The 21281-nt window shown below is 35.8% G+C and overlaps 3 protein-coding genes across 3 annotated transcripts in view; 1 reads left to right on the forward strand and 2 right to left on the reverse strand.

Annotated features, from left to right (window-relative positions):
* Positions 1–281: 281 nt before the first annotated feature.
* Positions 282–4196, reverse strand: slc16a8 (solute carrier family 16 member 8). Its single transcript, XM_036560434.1, is given in 7 exon segments — positions 282–378; positions 380–434; positions 875–1365; positions 1367–1428; positions 1430–1527; positions 1530–1705; positions 4165–4196. Coding segments are annotated over 7 exon segments (1011 nt in total).
* Positions 4197–4792: 596 nt separating this feature from the next.
* cby1 (chibby homolog 1 (Drosophila)) lies at positions 4793–7278 on the reverse strand. The gene is made up of 5 exons (XM_036560454.1): positions 7204–7278; positions 6709–6812; positions 6426–6531; positions 6205–6317; positions 4793–5423 (listed from the first exon to the last, which is right to left on the reverse strand). The coding sequence occupies exons 2-5, from the start codon at positions 6784–6786 to the stop codon at positions 5343–5345; spliced, it is 378 nt and encodes a 125-aa protein (XP_036416347.1). The 5' UTR covers positions 6787–6812; positions 7204–7278; the 3' UTR covers positions 4793–5342.
* A 9485-nt stretch (positions 7279–16763) lies between these two features.
* sh3bp1 (SH3-domain binding protein 1) overlaps positions 16764–21281 on the forward strand; it is a 35520-nt gene continuing 31002 nt past the window's right edge. Inside the window, exons 1-5 of the mRNA XM_036560464.1 lie at positions 16764–17012; positions 19207–19249; positions 19413–19517; positions 20739–20815; positions 21135–21246. Coding sequence (XP_036416357.1) covers positions 16966–17012; positions 19207–19249; positions 19413–19517; positions 20739–20815; positions 21135–21246 — 384 coding nt within the window. The 5' untranslated portion in view covers positions 16764–16965. The remainder of the gene's footprint in view (positions 17013–19206; positions 19250–19412; positions 19518–20738; positions 20816–21134; positions 21247–21281) is intronic.

Consider the following 21281-nt stretch of genomic DNA (forward strand, 5'->3'; position numbering starts at 1 on the left):
GTGCTGCTTTATTACTTATAGGTTAAGATTTGTCATTTAAGTAGCATGCTCTGCTGTTAATTATAGGTTGAGTTTTGTCACTTAAGTAGCATGTTGTTATGTTACTTATAGGTTAACATGATACAAACAGAGGCAACAGACAAAAACATTTGATTTAGATGGTAAATAAAATTATAAATATCACATACTGACAAAGTTTTTTTTCATTATTTTCAGCTCTATCAGTCTCGTTCATGGCATAGTTGGATTCATGATTAATATGGTTATGGTTGCCCTCAATTTCAGAGTCCTGAAGGCAGGCTTGTTCCTCGTTCCTTGTTCCTCTGTCTCTTTAGGCAACAGTAGGATGCAGCAGCAAGGAACGTGCCAGCAGTGAACTCCACCAGCCATGTAGAAAATCACCTCATAGTTCTTGTAAGCATCCACTTAATGCCCTGCATAAATGTAGTATATGGGGTAGAACACAATATACCAGTAAACATAGCCATAAAGGAAGAAGAAAGAAAAACATTTCTTAGTAACATCTAATGTCCTCAAATTGTAAGTCATGTCAGAACTTTTTTTACACCATGTGCCTCAAAAATAGCAGCTGCCCTTTACATTGTGTGACATTGTTTCACAATGACTGGACCATTGCAAATGGTCAAAAATGAATTGCCATTATTTCAATAATATCTATATTAACATGCATTTAAGGTTAAGAACATTTTCTCATTCTTCCGTTAAGCTTTCCATTTCAGAGATGCAAGCTTGTCTTACAAGAACAACAATATTTCAATATTCACAATATTTATGATATTCACTTTTATATGATATGTGAAAATATGGCTATATTAATTCTGAGATTGAATACATTCACTATAGTATAACTTACCAGCAGAAGGAGGTCCAATGAGCACAGCTACTGATTCAAGGAAAACCAGACCAAGGGCACTGGAAAATGTGCCAGTTCCTGTAATACTCATCAACACTTCAAATTGCAGAGCACCCACCATACCATAAGAAAGACCAAAGAACACACAGAAGATGACTAGTCCTTTCTAGTCTGTACTTCTGGCTGAGCAAACATCTTTGAAGCCATTAAAAAGCAAGGCCAAGCTGAAAAAAAGGTGCATCTTGTGTCAAAGCCAATTTAGGCCACCCACTATGCCACATGTAGGGCGAGCAAAGATGTCAATGTATCTGATAATGGAGAGCAAGAAGGCAGCATCCTGGTCAGGCACTCCTTGATCTTTTGCATAGTTGACCAAGAGAATCATAGAAAAAAATAGACCAAGGACGACTGTGAATTTGGCACAGTTAATGATAAGTTCCTCATCACGGAGCACACTGAAGTCAAGAAGCTGCTTTTCGACGGCTTGTCTTATTAGCTTTCTCTAGACTGCTGTTCTTGTGACCAGTCTTTGATGGGAGCATCTCTTTTAGCTTGAGTGTTCACCTTTACCCTGGCTGCAGTCTTATTAACTTTGCACCCCAGTGGTCTCATAACTGCTCCACAGGTACAGCAGTTAAACAGCAGGCCCCCATGATGAGGAAGCCACCTCTCCAGCCAAGGGGATCCAGTAGCACTTGTCCCAGTAGAGAGAGAGCTGACAGAAAGACTGGACTTCCAGCGGCAGCCAGTCCACTGGCCAGAGGTCTGCGTTTGTCTAAATAGCACCCAAGTATAATTAAAGCGGGTTGGAAATTCAGGACTAGGTAGAGACTGATGGAGAAGAAAGCAAAGTGTTAAACAGATGATCGTTGCATTGCAGAATTTTTGGTTCTTAAGCTGGAAATTAATTGTCCTTTCCAATGAAATATTCTTCAATATGCATTACATAGAAGGGGGATGGTCTTACAGCAACAGATTAAGGGGATAGAATAGCGAATATTTTCATGTAGATGTAGACGATAAGCCAAGTCATGTTCGATGTCCAAAGTTTGCTTCTTTATTTTAGCCTGCATACCTAAATCATCATACACGCAATAAACTGTGATGATTTGTTAAGCAAGACAAAAGTGCAGATAAAATGCAAGGAAGGAAGCTGATACTGTTCTTACTGTTTGATGGCTTTCTTCACTTACGGCTGATTTGGGCTGTAGAATGCTGTATGTGGTTTTGAGTTAGTGTACTGGTGTGTGTTGGTGTATTAGTAGGCTTATTCAGTGTGTCTGTGACTGGACTAATCTTAGTGTGAGAGTTACACTGTTACATTAAAACTTTAATATCATCTAAGAAAAGATAAAGTGAACATGAACAAATGTTTTTCAGTCATGTTCATTTTTACAGCTGTGTATCTCAGAGCTGGTCGGTGGTTTAAGATACAACAATGGACAAATAATGTAAAGTATTTCCAGTCTTCCAATTCAACCTAGTTCTTTATATCCATCCTAGTCCCTCTCCTATTCTGATTTCATTCTTACACAAACTGCCAAAGAAACCCTCTGCTCCTGAGCCCCTTCCTGCCACCCAACCATCCAGTTAACTATCTGTAATTCCTTATTAAACCTCATGTTTACATGAAGTTCAATTTGTGTACGACACTAAGTTAAATTACAAAACTAATTTTTATCCAAACAAGTTTCACATTCATAACATCATCTTACATAAAATGTTTCAGTAAACAGAACAATAACATTGTGGTTACAAATCACTTAGGATCTCCAAGTTGATTCTGATCTGAATCACAAAACGGTTTTGTTTTGGTGACGCTCACATGAAACACAAGAAAGTAAGATATTAAGTTAAACATTTTGACATTGTTTAAACAGTAAATAAATTAATACTAACTGCTCACATCACTTTTAGGTGTTCAATCTATTTTGAAATGGTTTGGTAAATCATAATAATCACATTTCCCCTTACTTAAAATGTAGTCAATCAGCAGACAAATTTTGTTTCTTTAGTTTTTCACAGACCAAACTGTTGAACAAAATGTCCAAAGAAATTGTTCTATATAAAACCATGAACCATCAAAGAACGCTTTGCATGATTTAAAGGGTTCTTTGTATTGTAAATGGTATAAGAAAAAACATTTTTTTAACATTCTGAGCAAGGAAATGTATTTTATTACCAAAGATAACAGATGAAATACCCTCTATAGCAAGCTGGCATAGAGTTGTATTTGAACATGTATCTCTAGACTACTCGTCACACCCGTTACATTCTAAAACAACAAGCGTCTTCTACGATATTTGGGAACATTTTCTGATGTATATTGGGTCAGATCTCTCAAGTATTCTAATGAGAGTATTTGTATAATTCACTGTACTATTTTTGAAATGTGGGTAAAACTTTAGTCAGCATAAACATTTGTGTATGTAAGCTGGGTGTTTGTTTTTTTTCTCTTTCCCCTCTTTTTTCTGTTATCATGTGTGATGAATGTTTATGTTGAGAAAAACGTAATAAACACTATAAAAAAAGGAAATGTGCTGTAGATGGATCTATATAGAACCTTTTTGAAAAGCGTTATATATAGAACTAAAAAGCGTTCTTCTATTGATAAAATGTCAAGCCTGTAACAATTCTCCATTAATCTGAAGAACACTTTCATGATGTAAAGAACACTTTAATCATGAAAAGGGTTCTCTTAGTGTTCATGGTTCTATATAGAACCATTTTCTTTACCAAAGAACCCTTGAAAAGCTATCTTTTTTAAGTGTTTAGAGCAAATGTAATAAGACACTAATTAATTTATAGACAAATACCTCAAATACTTACATAATGTAAAGTTACTATTTTAGAAATACTTGGGTTTTTTGGACAGCGACAATATGTGGTTTCTGACACCGTATAGCATATTGCCACTTGCCCAGCTACCGCCACTTGACTTGGACTAGCTGCCCACTCCCACTCTACACTGAAGTTTTCATGGACTGCTAACTACTACTACTACTACTATTAATATTAGTAGTATAATAATTTTGTAGGTAGTTTGACCAGAGGAGGATGGGTCCCCCCATGTGAGCCTTGGTTCCTCCCAAGGTTTCTTCCTCAGCTCTGAGGGAGTTTTTCCTTGCCACTGTCGCCCCTGGCTTGCTCACTTGGAGGATTTACATTTCATGTTAAAACTTTGTCTTTAATGGATTTCTGTGAAGCTGCTTTGTGACAACATCAGTTGTAAAAAGCGCTATACAAATAAATTTGACTTGACTTGCTGTCTATTAAATGGACAAACATACGCTGCATAGCCTGAGACAGTAGTAGCAATCATCCTGAAGCCTGCATTTCTGACTGTACTATGTGAAACCACATAAGCAGTTCTATTTGACATACTTAACAATTTAACACACACAACTATATTAGCCTCTTAGCTTCACTGCAAAGCTAAAGGAAAACTTCACACACCAAACATGTGTTGGTTGATTGACTGCATTTTGGGCAATTGGGAAAATGTGTAATTTTTTTGCCTACCTGTCACTGTGTAATTTTTAGTGTAAAAGGAGGAAAACAAGCAGTCTTTTAAATACTGACACAAACTTGTGACTCACACTGCATATGTAAATCCCTAGAAACCTGCATGCACATTTTTTTAGACACAACCTAAGTAAGCTCCTTTTTCTACAGCCAAAGAATAAGTGATTCTTCTCTATGCATTTGGAGCCATACATAAGTACTTCATAACATATAAAGACTTTGGGATTGCTGATATGTAAGGGCACTTCCTGGTACTATTGAGATATATACAGCATAATCTGATCAAAAAGCCACATATTGTCCACTATGGGAAGAGGCAAAGAACTGAGCTAATAATCTCTAAGGTATCTGGTGTGTGGCAGGCTGAAATATATATAAAAGAAAGCCAAAGAATTATCGAAAAATGGGACATGACCGTTGATTTAATGGCAAATAAACAATACAAAAATACATGGTAAAGTAGCACTAGCCACTGTAAATGCAACAGTCCAAGAGGTTCAAACAAATCAAGGGTGTCCAATCTTATCCGCAAAGGGCCAGTGTGGCTGTAGTTTTCATTCCAAACAAGTGGGAGCACACCTGGAGCACATCTGACTCCAGTTGTTTAATCAACTGGTCAGTCTTCAAACGAATAATCATGTGATCTCCTGCTTTATTGGAATGAAAACCTGCTGCTACACCATCCCTTTGTGGATAAGACTGGTCACCCCTGAAATAAACAGATCAATACAACTTTGCCAGAATGTCCAAAATAAAACATGGCATGTTTGGCATCGAAACAGAGGCATCGAAACATCCAAGGAAAGATTTTTCACTTACACAATTACATCCTCCCACCTGAAAAAAAGTCCAAAAGCCATATCCAAAAAAAATAAATAAAATAAAACCGTAACAAACAAAAGCTTGGATCCAAAACTCAATAAATAATCTAAAATACTCTTCATCACTTCTTCCGCTTGTAATGATTCTTCATGTCTTCTAATTCCTTTTGTATCAGATGTGACTCTGCTGTGGTTTCTGTGAGCTAAAAGAAATCAAATGTGATTAAATATATTTCCACAAAAATAGCGTCTTTTTCCTATCCTAGTTGAGAATCATAATGAGATAAGACAAGCATACTCATGTGAAAATGTAAATTGCTTACGCTGGGTTGCATGTGCACATAGTCCACAATAATTATTTAATAAAAATATTGAAAAAAGCTTGCATGAGCTCTCCAACAGGGTTCCACTCTCCTTGAAAAAACTATATAAAACGTATAAAATTATGATGAATAATTAAAGTGTGATAGAAATTAGATAATTTGTTTATAAATGTTTCTTAGTGAAGTTCTTTATACCCAAGCTTTTTTAAGGTTTCCACCTCAAGAACAAATTTTGCTTTACTCAAAGCATATTGTATAAGCACACCACTGAGCAGAAGGGAAGGAGATGGAACTTTGGTGCAATATGCCATTAAGTCGCTTTTTAATGGCACACCAGGCGTACTCAGTGGGCTGAGCCTTCTAACACAAGGTCCACTACTTGTGGAACTCAACATAGATGGAAACTATAGTAGAGCAAGTCTGAGAGCATTACTGCTGCAAATGTAGTTTTGTTTTGAACATTACCCCAAAAAGACGTGTTTAAATAGCATAGAGCACATCTGAACAGCTTATTTAATTTTTTTTAATTAAATGTTTTCAACATCACCCATAGAGCTCCAATGAGAAGTCTTAACACAGGTTCTACATAATGTCCTGAGTAAAATGCTGTGCTTTTTACATAACATCATTATTAGGCAATCCAACCATAGTAAGAACTCACCATGTCTAAGAGAAGTTCAATCTTAAGCTTGAGAAGATTATTCTCCTCTTCTAGCTGCATATTCCTCTTCTTCAATTTCTGTACTTCTTTGCTTGACGTAGTACCTCCTGACTCTGTATGTAATAAAATTGCAAGAAGGTGATGATACACGTAAGCATAAAATGCAAGTTATGAGCACAAAACAGCACATGAGAGTTGGCTCATCACAGACAGTCCTGTACCTGTAACCCACTGTCCATCTTCAAATTTCAAGCTCTGACCTCCAATATTCAGTACAGGGGCTCCATACTCCAGTCCCAACTCTATCTCCCTAGTAGAACGATCCAACTGTTAGAAAGCAAATGAAATATTTTATAAGTTGGACTATAGCTTATATTTGTTTACATTCACACTGATGTTAATAAACAGACTTGTATATGCACATACTAATGTAACAATTTTCTTAAATCCGAGCAACAGTCTGATGTGAACACAGATGATAAGTCACAAATATTGTTCAATTACTGTATGAAGGTTAGAGAGAGATGCTGATTTCCGAGGTGGTGTCTTCTTGGGGCTGAATGTATTGCCAAAAAGGGGCATTTTGGCTTTGCTGAGATGCTTGTGTACTACAGAGAAAAACAGGCAGAGATTAGTTCAGGATACACTGATTACACGGAATATATAGCTACAGACCTAAACATAGCTACACTCAGAATTGTAATACAACAGCATTTGACTTTTTGTATGATAATACATAACATTACCTACGAGCTTATAATTGGCTGCTTAGCTAGCTAGCTAGATAACGGTAACGTTAACTTTAGCTGGTTTTGAGGGGGCTGGCTAACGTTAGTTGGGACCAGCAAGTCAAATAAAGAAGAACTGAGAAAATCGTAAGACACTGATTACGGTATGTGTTCGATTTTAAAGAGTTTCTAGAAACTATGACCATCTCTTGGAAAAGTAGTCGACGTCTATGTTTCCTTTAATCGGTTTATTCAGACAGCTTAAGCTTACCGTCAGGTCTCCACACCGAAATGTGTAAACATAGGGCTACTTCCGGAGGCGCTTAGCAACAGCGATCAGGCCGCTGCATCTGGTAAAAGTCCTTTAAAAATATTAATAGAGGAAGAGAGATGATGTTGCTTTAATATATTTATAAGATGTTAATTAATAAGATATAAATTGAAGGAAGTACTTATTTACTACTTAATCTTTACACATTTTAAGCGAGTCTATTCTTAGATCAACTTTCAGTGTATTTCTTGTTTTTTTTTTTTTCGTTGGATATATGTTTGTATTAATTTTGTTATTCCTCGGGTAAGCGAATTATCACGTTGTTTGTAAAATTACTTGTAGTTAAACACGTTTATATTATATTACAGCTGGAGTGGATTTAATGTACAACAATGATACTGATAATCTATTTCTGTGCATGATCATTTCACTCAGTAACTTGTATTCACATTATACCACCTTTTTACAACTGAGAATATAGGCGGAACATCTTTAACCAGAGCCTGAGAAAAGTGGTTTCCCCTTGTATATTACAGCTGGAGTGGATTTAATGTACAACAGTGATGCTGATAATCTACAAACCCATTTCCCAAAAAGTTGGGACGCTGTGAAAAATGTAAATACAAACAAAATGCAATGATGTGCAAATCATTTAAACCCTACATTTAATTGAAAATGCTTCAAAGACAACGTATCAAATGTTGAAACTGAAAATATATGCCCATTTTGAATTTGTTGCCAACAACATGTTCCAAAAAAGTTGGGACGGGGCAGCAAAAGCCTGGTAAAGTTGTGTAATGCTTAAAGAACACCTTGTGGTTCATTGGCAACAGGTCAGTAACATGACTGGGTATAAAACGAGCATCTCAGAGAGGCTGAGTCTTTCAGAAGTAACGATTAGGAAGTGTTTGCTGGCTGTGATCTTTGGGCCGTCAGACGGCACTGCATTAAAAACAGACATGATTCTGTAGTGGAAATCACTGCATGGGCTCAGAAAAACTACTGAAAAACAATGTCTATGAAAACAGTTTGGTGCTGCATCCACAAATGCTAATTAAAACATTTAAACGCAAAGAAGAACCATATATAAACAGGAACCAGAAATGTTGCCGCCTGTTTATGCTTTATGCTTTGAGTCTATTTTTTGCTGCTTGTCATGACCAGCATGCCACTAGAAGAATGCACAAAATACCTGTCACAAGTCATACCCAAGTTCACCAACAGAGGTCCTCACCCCCTGAGTTTTAACTTTTTAACTCTCTAGGGTTCTAAGCTCACTCATCTTATAAACAGCTACTCTTGTTCCCCCATTTTGCTTTTGGCATGCCTTTTAGTTTTTCTGGACTGTGTTTAGGCTTTTTGCATCACTTTCCTGATTTGGCTTTTTTGACTTTTGTTCTGTGTAATAAAGTTTACCCTGCTCATGGATCCTTTTACTCTGCTCATATATATATATATATATATATATATATGTGTGTGTGTGTGTGTGTGTGTCGAAATGTGTCCGCTCCTTTTCTGCTCCTTTTCTACATATCACTTCCAGCATCACATATAATGCAATCAATTACACATATGTCAAGGTATGTAGCGTATTTTTTTGGTTCAGATTGCTTCATCCTAACGGGAGTTACAACAGATTATTCAGGGCCTCTTTCAAGTGAATCTCCCTGTATATATATATACATATATATATTTATATACACACACACACACACACACACAATCTGAACCTGCTGGAGCCTATCCCAGCGGTCACTAGGCAGAAGGCAGGAAACACCTTAGACAGGTCATCAGTCCATCACAGGACAGACAGAACATGCAAACTCCACACATAAAGGACCCTGGTTGCCCTGGCCAGGAATCAAACCCAGGTGATGTGAGGCGACAGCGCTACCCACTGCACCACCATGCTGCCCCCTATTGCAATACACTTTTGCTTTTACTATTTTCACTCAGTGCTGCTGTGTAAAACAATACAAGCACATTTTTGGTGTAAAGTCAGGTTTATACTGAAATGTCAATGCAGAAATATCAAAGCAACCTTTAGCAGTAACAGCATTGTGAAAGCACATAGAAAAGAGCAGGCTACTGCATGTAGAGCCATATGAAATCATAGCTTTTTCACAACACCAGAAGCATAAAATAGTTATTTCAAGTAGTTCAAAAAAAAGAAAATATATGAAATCAGAGTATATTAATATTGATATCAGAGTATACTACTATGCACATCAAAAAATAGGTGATTTCACTGCAGCATTTAAAAGTGATGCGAAAATTGTCAGACCAGCCAATCAAATAGAATCAACAATCTATATTAAACGCACTACAAAAAAGGTCATTTATACAAAGCTCTGTGTTACTCTACATACATGAAGTGATTATTCTGTAGCATTTAAAAATAGAATATCTTATTTAGAATATCTTAACAAAATTGGATTTGCACTAACTTTACTGCACTTGATGTGTACAATGTTCAGTGCCCTAGTAAGAAATATATTCTTAAGACAAATATTGTATATTACTAAAAAACTTTAGGAGATATCCATAACCAGGGTTGGGGTGTAACAGAATACAAGTACTGGGAATTATGTATTCAAAATACACAAATTAATATCTGTATTCAGTTGAAGGTTTGTTTTGTAAAGGCAGTTTTCACAATACACACACACACATTTTCTAAGCTGCTTTTCTGTCTGGGCCACGGGGGGAGCTGGAGCCTATCCCAGCAGTCTATTCAGAATTTTGTAGTCATGAATCATTTTGTATTCATTTGAATAATTGAATTTTTCATTAAACAAATTAACATAAGTATTACATGAGGGAAACCACCAACCAGTAACAATGAGAAACAATGTGATTAAATAAAAAGTACAGTAGAGTTTTTCACATGTACTCCAGTGTACATGTATTCTAAATGTATTCTAAGTGTATTTGAAATATGTTACTTTTTAATGTATTGTAACGGAATACATTACTGAATACATTTAGGACAGTGTGTTTAGTATTCAGCCATCATTACTTTTTCTAAGTATTTGCGACAGTTTTACTTATACATGAGACTAAGTAAGTATATTATACTTCGCTCCTACAAAACAAGAGCATCCTAACATGGTGCTGCATTTTCACTAACTAGGCTAACTATTCTAACTGATATTTGCTATGTCCAAGGATAGTGAAAATATATTTCTCTAACAAAGCATTTCCAGTGCTCCAGAGTCCAGTTGCAGCATGCTTTACACCACTCTGGCCGCTGCTTTGTATTGTGCAGTGATCTTAGACTTGTGTGCAGCTGCTTGGCCATTGAAACCCATTTTATAAAGGCCTTCTGCTTGGAGGCCGAGCTGTTGTTGCTCCTAAATGCTTCCATTTCACAATAATAACATTTACAATCGACAGGGGTCTAGCAGGGCAGGGTCATTTTTTGAACTGAACTACTTGCTGTTGCTTTTCTGCAAGTCAGTGAAGCCATGCTGATTGGAAAGAGTCATGGTGAATGTTCTGATATGGCATGTGTGTACATGTGGTTAGAAGTTACACGTACATTGTTTGTTCCCCGGTGGGGGGTAGGGCTTTACCTTAAAATTACACAATTTTGGATTGGCCTGTACGTTGATGCAAGCTATCAGTGATGTGGTAATGTGATATCAGTTTTTTAACTAAATCACCAACCTAAAAAAGCATACTGAGAAAGGAACATCGCTCTGTCATTGTCTTTCACTATGACCCACATGATTACAAGTGCATAGCATTGTGAATAATAGCTTTGTGGCCAAAAAAACCCAAAATACTGGACAACAGCAAGAAACAGCTGATAAGAGTATGGAGAACAAAAATGATAAATGCCCTCGAACACTGCTAGTCCTTTTACTTAAGTTGCATTACCTGACAGCCAGTATTAACATTAAGCATGGGCTTCTACTAATTTTTTGAGTAGAGACAAAGGCTATGAAATTCATATAATGTCATATGCCCGCCATACTGATGACCTACCATAGACAGCTTGGTTGCTGTCACCAGCAAAGTTATTGGTTGTAAACTAAGCTAAGTATTATTATTGTAAGTTGTTATTATTGTAACCTATGCTGTTAGTATGATTATTATGTACACATTAGTGGTATCAAAGTGTGATAATACCTAATTAATAAAATGTCACTAATGCTTTTAATGCTGTTTTATTTAAATTTCCTAGTTTGACCCTTCAAACCATCCTTAGTTCCTGCCTGAAGCCCAGCTGCTTGCATGCTCTTGTTATGACTCAGTCTCACTTTTGAATCCTCTGAGACACCATTCCTACCTACCTTAAAATTGATTATCTAAAAATGTTGGGGTTTTAAAATGTCAATGATGTAACACCTAACCCAAGAAATAGCAGTATTCCAGTTGTTCGCAAATCTTGTTTTTGCATATCACAGTTATGATATGCACATATTACATACTATTTTGTGGCTATTTTATCATGCACCACAGACAAAGGAATTTTTCCATTAAGTTAACAGTGTCTCACTTCATTAGTAGCCTTTGGTAGCAATTAGTTTAGCAATGATAATTGCTAATTTCTTCTAGCACTTCAAACAGATTTTTCATGCTACATTATGTGCATTAATGTTACGTTAGTGCATTAGGCAAAAAAACACTGTACAGTCTGTTTCCTACATTGGTTTTAATGTTACTCATGGCATTTTTAGCTCAAACAGACATTTCAATTCTTCTTTATTTGAATTCATTCAAATAATACATTTATATTTTTTGTATGTTGCAGTTTTGCAGTAAATGCTTCAGCGTAAAGCAGGGGTGTCTAAACCTTTTTCAAAGGGGGCCAGATTGGGCCATTTCAATATATGGGAGAGCTGATTATTCTTTGCCAAAAATATTATTCATAAATGATTCAAAATATTACATATAGAGGAGAAAAAAGGATTTAAAGTCATTTAAATCTCCCCACAATAGAAGAGTTATGGCATGATCATGTCCATGTTAGCCATGCAATATGCAAGCTTGTAGAACCTGAGCTTTCTATGTGCCACCGTTTTTTTCTTCACTGTATAAAAGATTCATAAGGCTTCCTTGATTGCCGGATACACTGTGATTTTTGAGTGAGTAAGCAAGCTCATTCAGAGCAATTTGGACTGATAAATGCTTATAACACATTTTTGATTTATTTATTTGATTTATGAAGTTTATAACTATTACTGTGTTTTCTTGTTCAAAGTTATGAAAAAGTTATGAAAAAAATTAAAATTCTTTGCATATCCAATAAATGCATCAACAGTATTGAGAAATTGTAAAAGAGGAATACACAGCCATGTTATTAAATAGTAGCTTCATGTGTCGTCAGCTATCCAGTGAACAATACATTAAAGAGTAACACTTTACATTAAGGGTACATGACCTGCCAGTAATTAAGGCATTTACTAATTAATCATTAATCAGAAAAGAATGAGTCATTAATCAAGAACAAATGAATAAGTCGTATATTAACAACCATAAGATTAAATTACTCAGAATTAATTAATTTTTGTACTAATGTATGAAGATGAAGGTAATAAAGGCTTTCTTCAACATCTGAATTTATCAAGAATTCATGTGTTAATTAAGCATGCAAAAAGAATGTTAGTACACATCGGCCTACTGTTCCTGTTCATGCAATTTATATCATTACATACCATGTCATACTGTTACAACATAAACATAAACTCTTGTGTGTATTTGGTTTATTTACTGAAAATAGGCACTTTATTTAATTAAAACTGTGAATTATCTTAGTATATAACACCGTTATTATGAAAAATGTATACTACTTTTAGAAAAATAAAAATGCATTTCCCATTATACACAGCATTTTGTAATGAAACTCTCACTGTTTCCGCAGCTGGGAATTACAACTGTTTTTCTTCGCCAGTAGGTGGCAGTAACTGTGGAAATTGCCATAGACATACATACCTAGATGCCGCGTTGCCTGTTATTCTCTATGTGAGGCGATACGTCTGCGCGTCCGCCATGATAGAGCGGTCAAGATGCGCTTGTGAACGAATTCACTTGCACTGAGAGATGAAGAGTTCTCAGGATTAAATCGGCCACAACTTCCTTATTGCTAAACCGATTTTCACCAAATTTGTTTTGTTATAATGCTAAAACATAGATTAATCTAGCTTGCATGGACTGCTATCGGTAGCTTTTATTTCTTTAATAACTGATTGTGCTAATTGGCCGTCCGGACCAGCAGCCAAGTATTCAGTCTGCACCTGACTTGAGTTTAGCGCGATTTCCGGTAAAAACAGTCAGCAAATCCATCAATGTGTGAATCACTTCTAATCTTTATACACAGAAGGACGAAGCTAAGGTTGGCTTCCTATTCGCCAGCTTCTTGTTCGAGTTTTTCCGTTCCACCTTAAATGGCGCAACAGTGACTTTCTGGTTCCTGAAGCTGCACCATTTAAGGTGGAACGGGAAAATTCGAACAAGAAGCTGACTGATGCAGTATTTAAGATGGAACGGGAAAATTCAAATAAGAAGCTAATTTCAGGTTCGTGTAAGAAGGTACTAACGTTAATCTATTATGAATATCTACACGAATTAAGGAATGCTATAACTACAAGCATTAACCATCATTGTAAATAAATACCTACCAGATAAAGATAAGATCCACTGAAAAGATTTAATAGAAATTTAATAGAAGAAAGACTTAATAGAAAACCAGAGGAAAAACACATCAACAGGTTCTCTATGCCTCACCAACCACAGGGCCATATCTATAAACATCACACAAACAATACGCATCACACACACAAGAGTGTATCAAGAGTGTGTTCCCTCCGTTATATAATCCTATCCTGCTTTCTGAGTGCAATATCTTCTTAAATAGCGTAATTTTGTGTAACTGCTGCTCTGTAATGGCACTGAATGGAGTCCAGCAGCGATGTTGACCGCCCTAAAATGAAGGTGCCGCTGACGTGCCTGGCTGGACCCAACGCGCCATCTAGGTATGTATATCTATGGGTAATTGCTATATGTCAAGCGACTACGTCCTTCAAATGATGCAATCCCTGGATTGGGACACATTGAAAGTAAATATCTCTATTAAACTGTTGAGACAAGCGAATGAAAATCATTAAAATAAAACTAAAATAAAAATGTCCAACATGAAAGCAGTTTTCTTACTTTTACAGTTGAATTATGCATACACGTACTGAATTATATACACATATTACACATATTTACATCGCAAATATAATGTTTACACATGGTATTGCCTAGTTGTCAGTGTTGTGAGTGTTATGCTAGTGTGTATTTTTATGCCTCACTTTTTTTTAGACTAACAAGTAAAGCATGCAGCTGTTATCTGTGGTGAAACAGAACAGATTTTCAGATGCTGTTGTTACTGAATTTGTTGTAAAGTAGCTATATTAAACGTTTTGTTTGGTGCTTAACATTACTTATTTGCAGAAAACCTTTTTGGTTGTAAGAGTAGTAAGGAGTTTTGTGTGATGCTGTGAATATGTGGCATTAGGCATGTCTATTCTGTTTGGTTAAAAATTAGAAATGTTTACATATTAATTTCAGGTTGTTTGGTTCATTTGTTATTTGTCCTTTTACAGGGACTCTTATTGTGAAGAGCTGTGTGCATGCAGTGGCAGTGCATCACTGGGCCTAGTAGTAAACAGACTGAGCTGAGGCAGCAAGAGGGTGTTCTAACTGCCTTCATCATGAATGAAAAGTAATAATTTCTTTATAATGAATTGAAAATTGACTCTGCATAGTTTTGTGTTTTCCTTACTCTGACACACCTCAACCAGCACAACAGCAGCTTGTAAATTAGCAACTGAGGTCAGTCAGATGTACTACATGAGGAAAAGCACAAAAACATGCATAGAATTTTTATGACCCTAAGAGAAAGGCACTGCACTTTCCCTATCAATTATTAACTAATTTCCGAGTTCAGTGGTAACTGTAGGATAAACTATTCTCTCATGAGGCACTGTGTATCAACATAGGAGTTAAAACTTGTCATGTTGTAACATTGACGATGAATTAAAACTATGGCAATTGTCACAAATGAGGACTAGTTGCAAAAAGATGTCAGTGTAAGGGCTGCTTACACAGCAAGTTGAAGCAGAAGGACAAGATGATGAGAGGATGGAGCTACAGAAAAAACAGTTGACTTTGATAGACAAAATGTGACTTTGATAGACACTGTGGGAATCTTGTGTCAACAAACATTAATTAACACGTGAATTCCTCATAAATTCAGATGTTGAAGAAAGCCTTGTTTACCTTCATCTTCATTCATTAGTACATGCATAAGTTAATTGTGGAGTAATTTATTCTAGTGGTTGTTAAGATATGACTTATTCATTTGTTCCTGATTAATGACTTATTACTTTCTGATTAGTCATTTGTTAGAAAATGCCTTAATTACTGGCAGATCATACACCCTTAAGGTAAAGTGTTACCCATTAAAGAAAGTGTATTCAGAATACATTTAGAAAACATTTAGAATACATATTTATCAGGCACAATTTTTTTGTAATTTTATTTTTTTGTTTTATTGCACTCTGTTCCTTGCTATTACTGGTTGCCAGTTTTCTTCATGTGATTTTTAAAAAAATATATTTTATGAAAAATCATACGCTTATTCGTATGAAATTACAAAAACTGAGGAGAATGTTCAGTTTAATCATCCCTCAAAGGAGTTTAGTAAACATTGATATTCATTTCTGGCTCTTCATATTGTCTACTACTGTTGTCTACTACGTCATTAATCTACTCAGGCTTTAGCAGTAAATTCAGTGTTTGTAAAGAAGCCATTGATTGAGTTCTTCTTTAGAGTATGACTGCACTGAATATAAAATAGTAAATAAACAATGATTGATGGTATTTCTTTTGAAGATGGATAGGTATTCTGAAAAAGTGGGTGGGTATTCTAAAGCATTACATATTCTATTCTAAACTATTCTAAATATTGCCTTTACAAAATGTAACTTGGACTGAACACAGATATTCAATTTCTGTATTCTAAATGCATATCACAGTTATTTTTTCTTTTGAATATCACCTTTATTTTTGTTTCTTGACAATTATAGCAATGCTCAGCATTGGAGCAGAAGATAATATTCCAGTCTGTTCTTAAAGAAAAAATAATGATGTGATTTATTTAAAAAGTAATGACTAAAAACATTCTTAAAATACAAATGTTGTGAAGTATTTAAGTATTCATTAGTGTGTTAGTAATGTGGCTCTATTGAAGAAATTGCATCCGGTGTTTCTAAGCCTGCAATCATTTGCAGTGCCACAGTTTGTTGTATCTACTTCAAATGTGGATATTTAAAATGTCTTCCGTAAGGCAGTTCGCAAAAGCTCTGCTGTTTGTCAGTCATATAAATCAGTCAGACTCATAAAACAATTTTTGGAGAGCCTGTTGTCTAAAAACAGTTCACCCAGAAGTGGTGAATGTTAGCGATCATAGTTCTGTTTTCACAGTGGCTGGATGGGACTGCAAGAGTTTCACTGTGTGATACATAGATCTCCTTCCCTGTACGCATGTTGTAACTTCCTCATTTTTTTCTGACCTGATGAGGCGTGTGCATATAAGAAGTCTAGCTGTGAAGTGTTTCAAATGGAGAACTCAAGTGAATGACATTGTTTTCTCCATTTATATGAATCCTAAGGCAATATCCACCATCAAATGAAAGTGAGGAGCCTCTGACGTGAGCTTGAGAAAACAAACTACAGGAGTGGTTGTACGGAAAGTTAATCATCATAACAATGCTCAAACAATTTAACCTCCTGAAGCAGTTTGGAGGTGTGGGGAAGTAAGTACTTTCGCATGGCATTTACTGATCATGTTGTTGTAAGTTTCATGACTGTTACAGCTTAACATTCCCTACTTTACTACACTGTACTTGTTCTATGGCTTATTGATTCATAGGCAAACAAACTGCAATTTCAGACTACCTTCTTAACATGAACTTGGTTGCTGCATTACTTAGACTGAATCTGTTCATGTGGCATTTGATGTGATAAATTAGAAATTAAAAATAAGAAATTAGTTCAGTATCTGTCTGTCTGTTTTATATGTATATTTGATAATTATTTTTTATGAATATGGTTTTTGTGATGCTCAGTATAAGTATACAGGGTTGGACTTTAAGTTGTGGGATGATTGTTAATGCTAAGCTGCCACTTGCTGTAGGCTGCAGTCTCTGCCGGCTGCACGGAAAAAGCTGCTTGATTTGCATCCTGCTCTGCTAACATTGTTAGCAATGTATTATTAAACTCATTGGCTCCGGGTCTACTCGTCTAGAACAGAAAGAAGCATCCGCCAACGCACAGTCAAAACCTACTAATTATGAAACCAGCTTAACCTTTCACCAGCTATTGTAGAATAAGCAGAAGAAATGCACTAAATTTAAGAAGTTGGATAAATGTTCCTGTTTGTATTTTTGATCGTTCATGTTTTCAGTTGTGTTGATGTGTTGGCAACAGTTGTTAAAACGTATGAAAGTTTTAGTAGTTTTTCTAATTGCGAAAACAATTGGCCAAACAGTACACTGATGTTTCAGTTGAACTGATAACTGTAACTCATAATTTATGTTGCTGACATTTTAATTTAAGGTTACTGATATTTTAACATCCCAAAATGCTTAGATAAGCCCATTGCAATGTGGGTGCTAATCCTGTATTAACTTCAGAATTTCAGTTAGATTAAGATGTTAGTTATGAATAGGGTTACCTACGCTAATTGACAGAAGCCTGGGACGTTTTACTGTAACTGTGTGTGTAGCTTCCAAGCTCAGACTGAATTTTTAACATTTTCTGAAGGCCATCCCTGAGTCTTATAGGCAATCCTAGAGTCTTAGCAACCCTAGTTAGCATCAAACTAATTGTTTTTCTCCTTTGTGCTTGTTCAATCAAGAAGTTAACAAGCTTAAACAGCTTTCAGTATCACCTGAGATGACAGCAAAATGACCTGCACAATAGGGAGTGGCATCTTCTTTGAGACTGTAGTGGTTTCTCTTTGCGACTTTGTCTTGTGTCGAGTTGTAGGAAATGATGATGGGTGTCTGTGTTGTCTCTGATACTAGTTCGTCAGAACTAGCACTGCTATAATATATAACCATAATGCATTGCATTGGCTATTGTTGGCTGACCAAAATGTACATTAGATTCATACATACCTCCTTAATACAGTGTAAACCATAAATCTGGCTTATAGTCTTATGCATTACATGGTTGAAAAGTAATAGGGACACAGCAAAAAGCTTGTAAAACTGTTTGCGTGTAAAACTGTTTGCGTGTTTCAGCTTGCAGCCCACTTCCCCTCCATTCTCTCTGGCCTGCTTCCTAACCACAGCACCCCTCACTCTCTAATTTTAGGATGTAGAGTTTGGCTGCCTGACACAACGGAAGAGCTGCTTGAGAGAAGTTGATCAGAATACGGATCATGTCATTTTCACACTTCACACACACACTGCTCTTTTTTTATTTTATGTGCTGTCAGTATTCATACAAATGACCTCATCTCACTTACTGACTGTCAAGACAGCCAGAAACCATGTTTAAATGAAATGTCCTGTTGTCACAGTAAAACATGATATAATAAATCACTAATAGCACAAGAAACATAGAAACTTATGTGTATGCAAATTTTGTTACCTTGTAGGTCAATAAGTTGTATATGATAATGACATAATATGAACTCATAAACAAGCTATGCGCAAGGCATTGTAGGATTGAAACCTGGTAACCCCTTGAACCCAAGATTTATTTAGTTAATTAATCAGTAGCTACTATGAATTATGTGGTAACTACAAGTAAAAAAGTAGTAGTTATGAGTTTGAGTGTGTTAAAGAATGTTTTAGGGATGCAGAATGGTATTGGAATCATATCGGCATCAGCAGATAATTGCTTCAATTATAAGCACTGGAAGGTTGTTTAGATTTCACTGACATTTCAAAAATAGATATAATCTGATATACATATATATGACTGCTTTTACAATTACAGGTCTCAGGATGCAACAGATCTTCTCTCAGAGGATTTGGTTTTGGTGAGTCCTGTTCAAATTTTCATGCATGTCACCCTGTTTCTCCCTATACACAGGTTAGTGCTGGTGGCCAAAAACATATTCACACACACAAACAGGCATACATGGCTTCATATTATTATTGTACTTAAGCTTGGTTTCTCAGTGTACCTGTGGCTTTGTGAAGGTGGAGCAGCGTGTGGAGCCAGCGAGGAAAGCCGCCCAGATCATTCATAAGAAGCTGACCAGCTGCCTTCAGAGTCAGCAGGGCCTGGATTCAGACAAACGCATGGTAATGTTTCTCTCCATCTGCTCCCCTTTTCCTGATAATAATTTTTTTTAACAATAAATTGTCTAGGACAGACTTTGTAAGTCTTGTAAAAGACAGGCTCACTTGCTTATTGAGAAAATGTTTTATACCAAAATTTACTTAAAGCATGTTTAATCATTGTTAACAGTACCTCACCAGTTGGCACTGTGCACACTGCATGCTTAAATCATAATATACGCCACAAACTGTGGCAATTTGTTATCTTAAATACACAGGTTGTTCATGTGCTTTCTGACACTGCATGATATGCTTTTATTTATAAAAATGGACAAAGGCACAGATAAAATTTGTTCTACTATTACTTCACAACATAATTTCACCCATTTTTATAGCTATCACTACATCATTCAATGTCATAAAAAACATAAAGTGTATTAAAAATTACTTAACAACTCTATGCCATTTGGGATAAATGTATGATTTAGTCATGCAGTGTGCACAGTGGTTGGTGGATATAAGTTTCAGTGTAAAAAAATTGGTAACTTTCTACAATAAAGTTTTAAGTTTACTGAACTTCTGAGGGTTAACAGAGCAAAAATCTTATGTTCCGTCAAGTTATTATTTGAAGTTCATTGAAAATTGTATTGCAAGTTTCAGCAACTTATTTTTTTTTTAAGTTAAAACACCAAAACTTTTACAGTTTTTCAATGCTTGTTAGCTGGCCTCATAGCTCCAATTTAAAATGAAAGAAGCAATCTTTGCAATCCTATCAACTACCTTGGTATTCATCCAAACAAAAACTGTATTGCTCAAATGTCTTTGAAGGCTCAAGAAACTTAATGACCATTCTCCTAAAATTTCTTAGGAGAAATAGCATCAGACAAAAAAAAAACTTCTGGCCCAGATAAAAAATGTAATAGTTATTCATTTTCTTTGTAAATCTGATACAATGTGGGACTCAAGATGAGACAAATGACACGTCTGTGGGGTCTTTTGCTCAGGAAAAAATATATCTGAGCAGCAGACATCTCATTTGTCTTTCCATCTGAACTCATTGTTCCCTAGGAGAAACTACAGAGATGTTAAGAAAATTTCTAATTTGATTTTTCTTTCCTAAGGGAGGGGAAAAAGTATACATTTGATTTTTCTCTTCTCTCTTTAGATTAAACCAAAAGACATGATGCTCTTTTTGCTTACCCCTTAAAACTGTAATATCTCATTTCTCTCTCCCATGCCATATAGAAAAAGCTCCCTCTCATGATGCTTTCTGTCAGTATGGCTGAGAGCTTTAAAGATTTTGATGCTGAATCTTCTATTAGGTGAGAGTTTGGACACCCACACATTTATCCCATTGCTCTTTGACATCTTTGAGTTCAAGAAGTGTTTGATGAAAAAAGAAATTGCTTTATGAATTTGATTTAATTATGCCACAGATTTTAATGCAGTTGTTAATGGAACATAATTTTCGTTGTATTATTATTTGGTTTTCACTGAATTGAATTTTCTTTGGATCAGAAGATGTACATTTAATTCAATATTTTGTATGGTTATGAGCACTGACTGTGGCTCACTTAGGTTAGTAAGACAAAAAATGGCTCCATAAGTTCTCTAACTACATCTGGTTCTGCCTCTGTACAGGAAAGTTCTGGAAATGTGCTGCTTCATGCAAAATTTTCTGGCACAAACTTTGGCAGATTTTGAGATGAAGTTGGAAAAAGATGTTCTGGAGCCTCTAAATAAACTCAGTGAGGTAAGAATGTATGCTTTACTACAAATTTTTTCCTC

The sequence above is a fragment of the Colossoma macropomum genome, unplaced genomic scaffold (assembly GCF_904425465.1).
Source record: "Colossoma macropomum unplaced genomic scaffold, Colossoma_macropomum, whole genome shotgun sequence".
Lineage (NCBI taxonomy): Eukaryota > Metazoa > Chordata > Actinopteri > Characiformes > Serrasalmidae > Colossoma > Colossoma macropomum.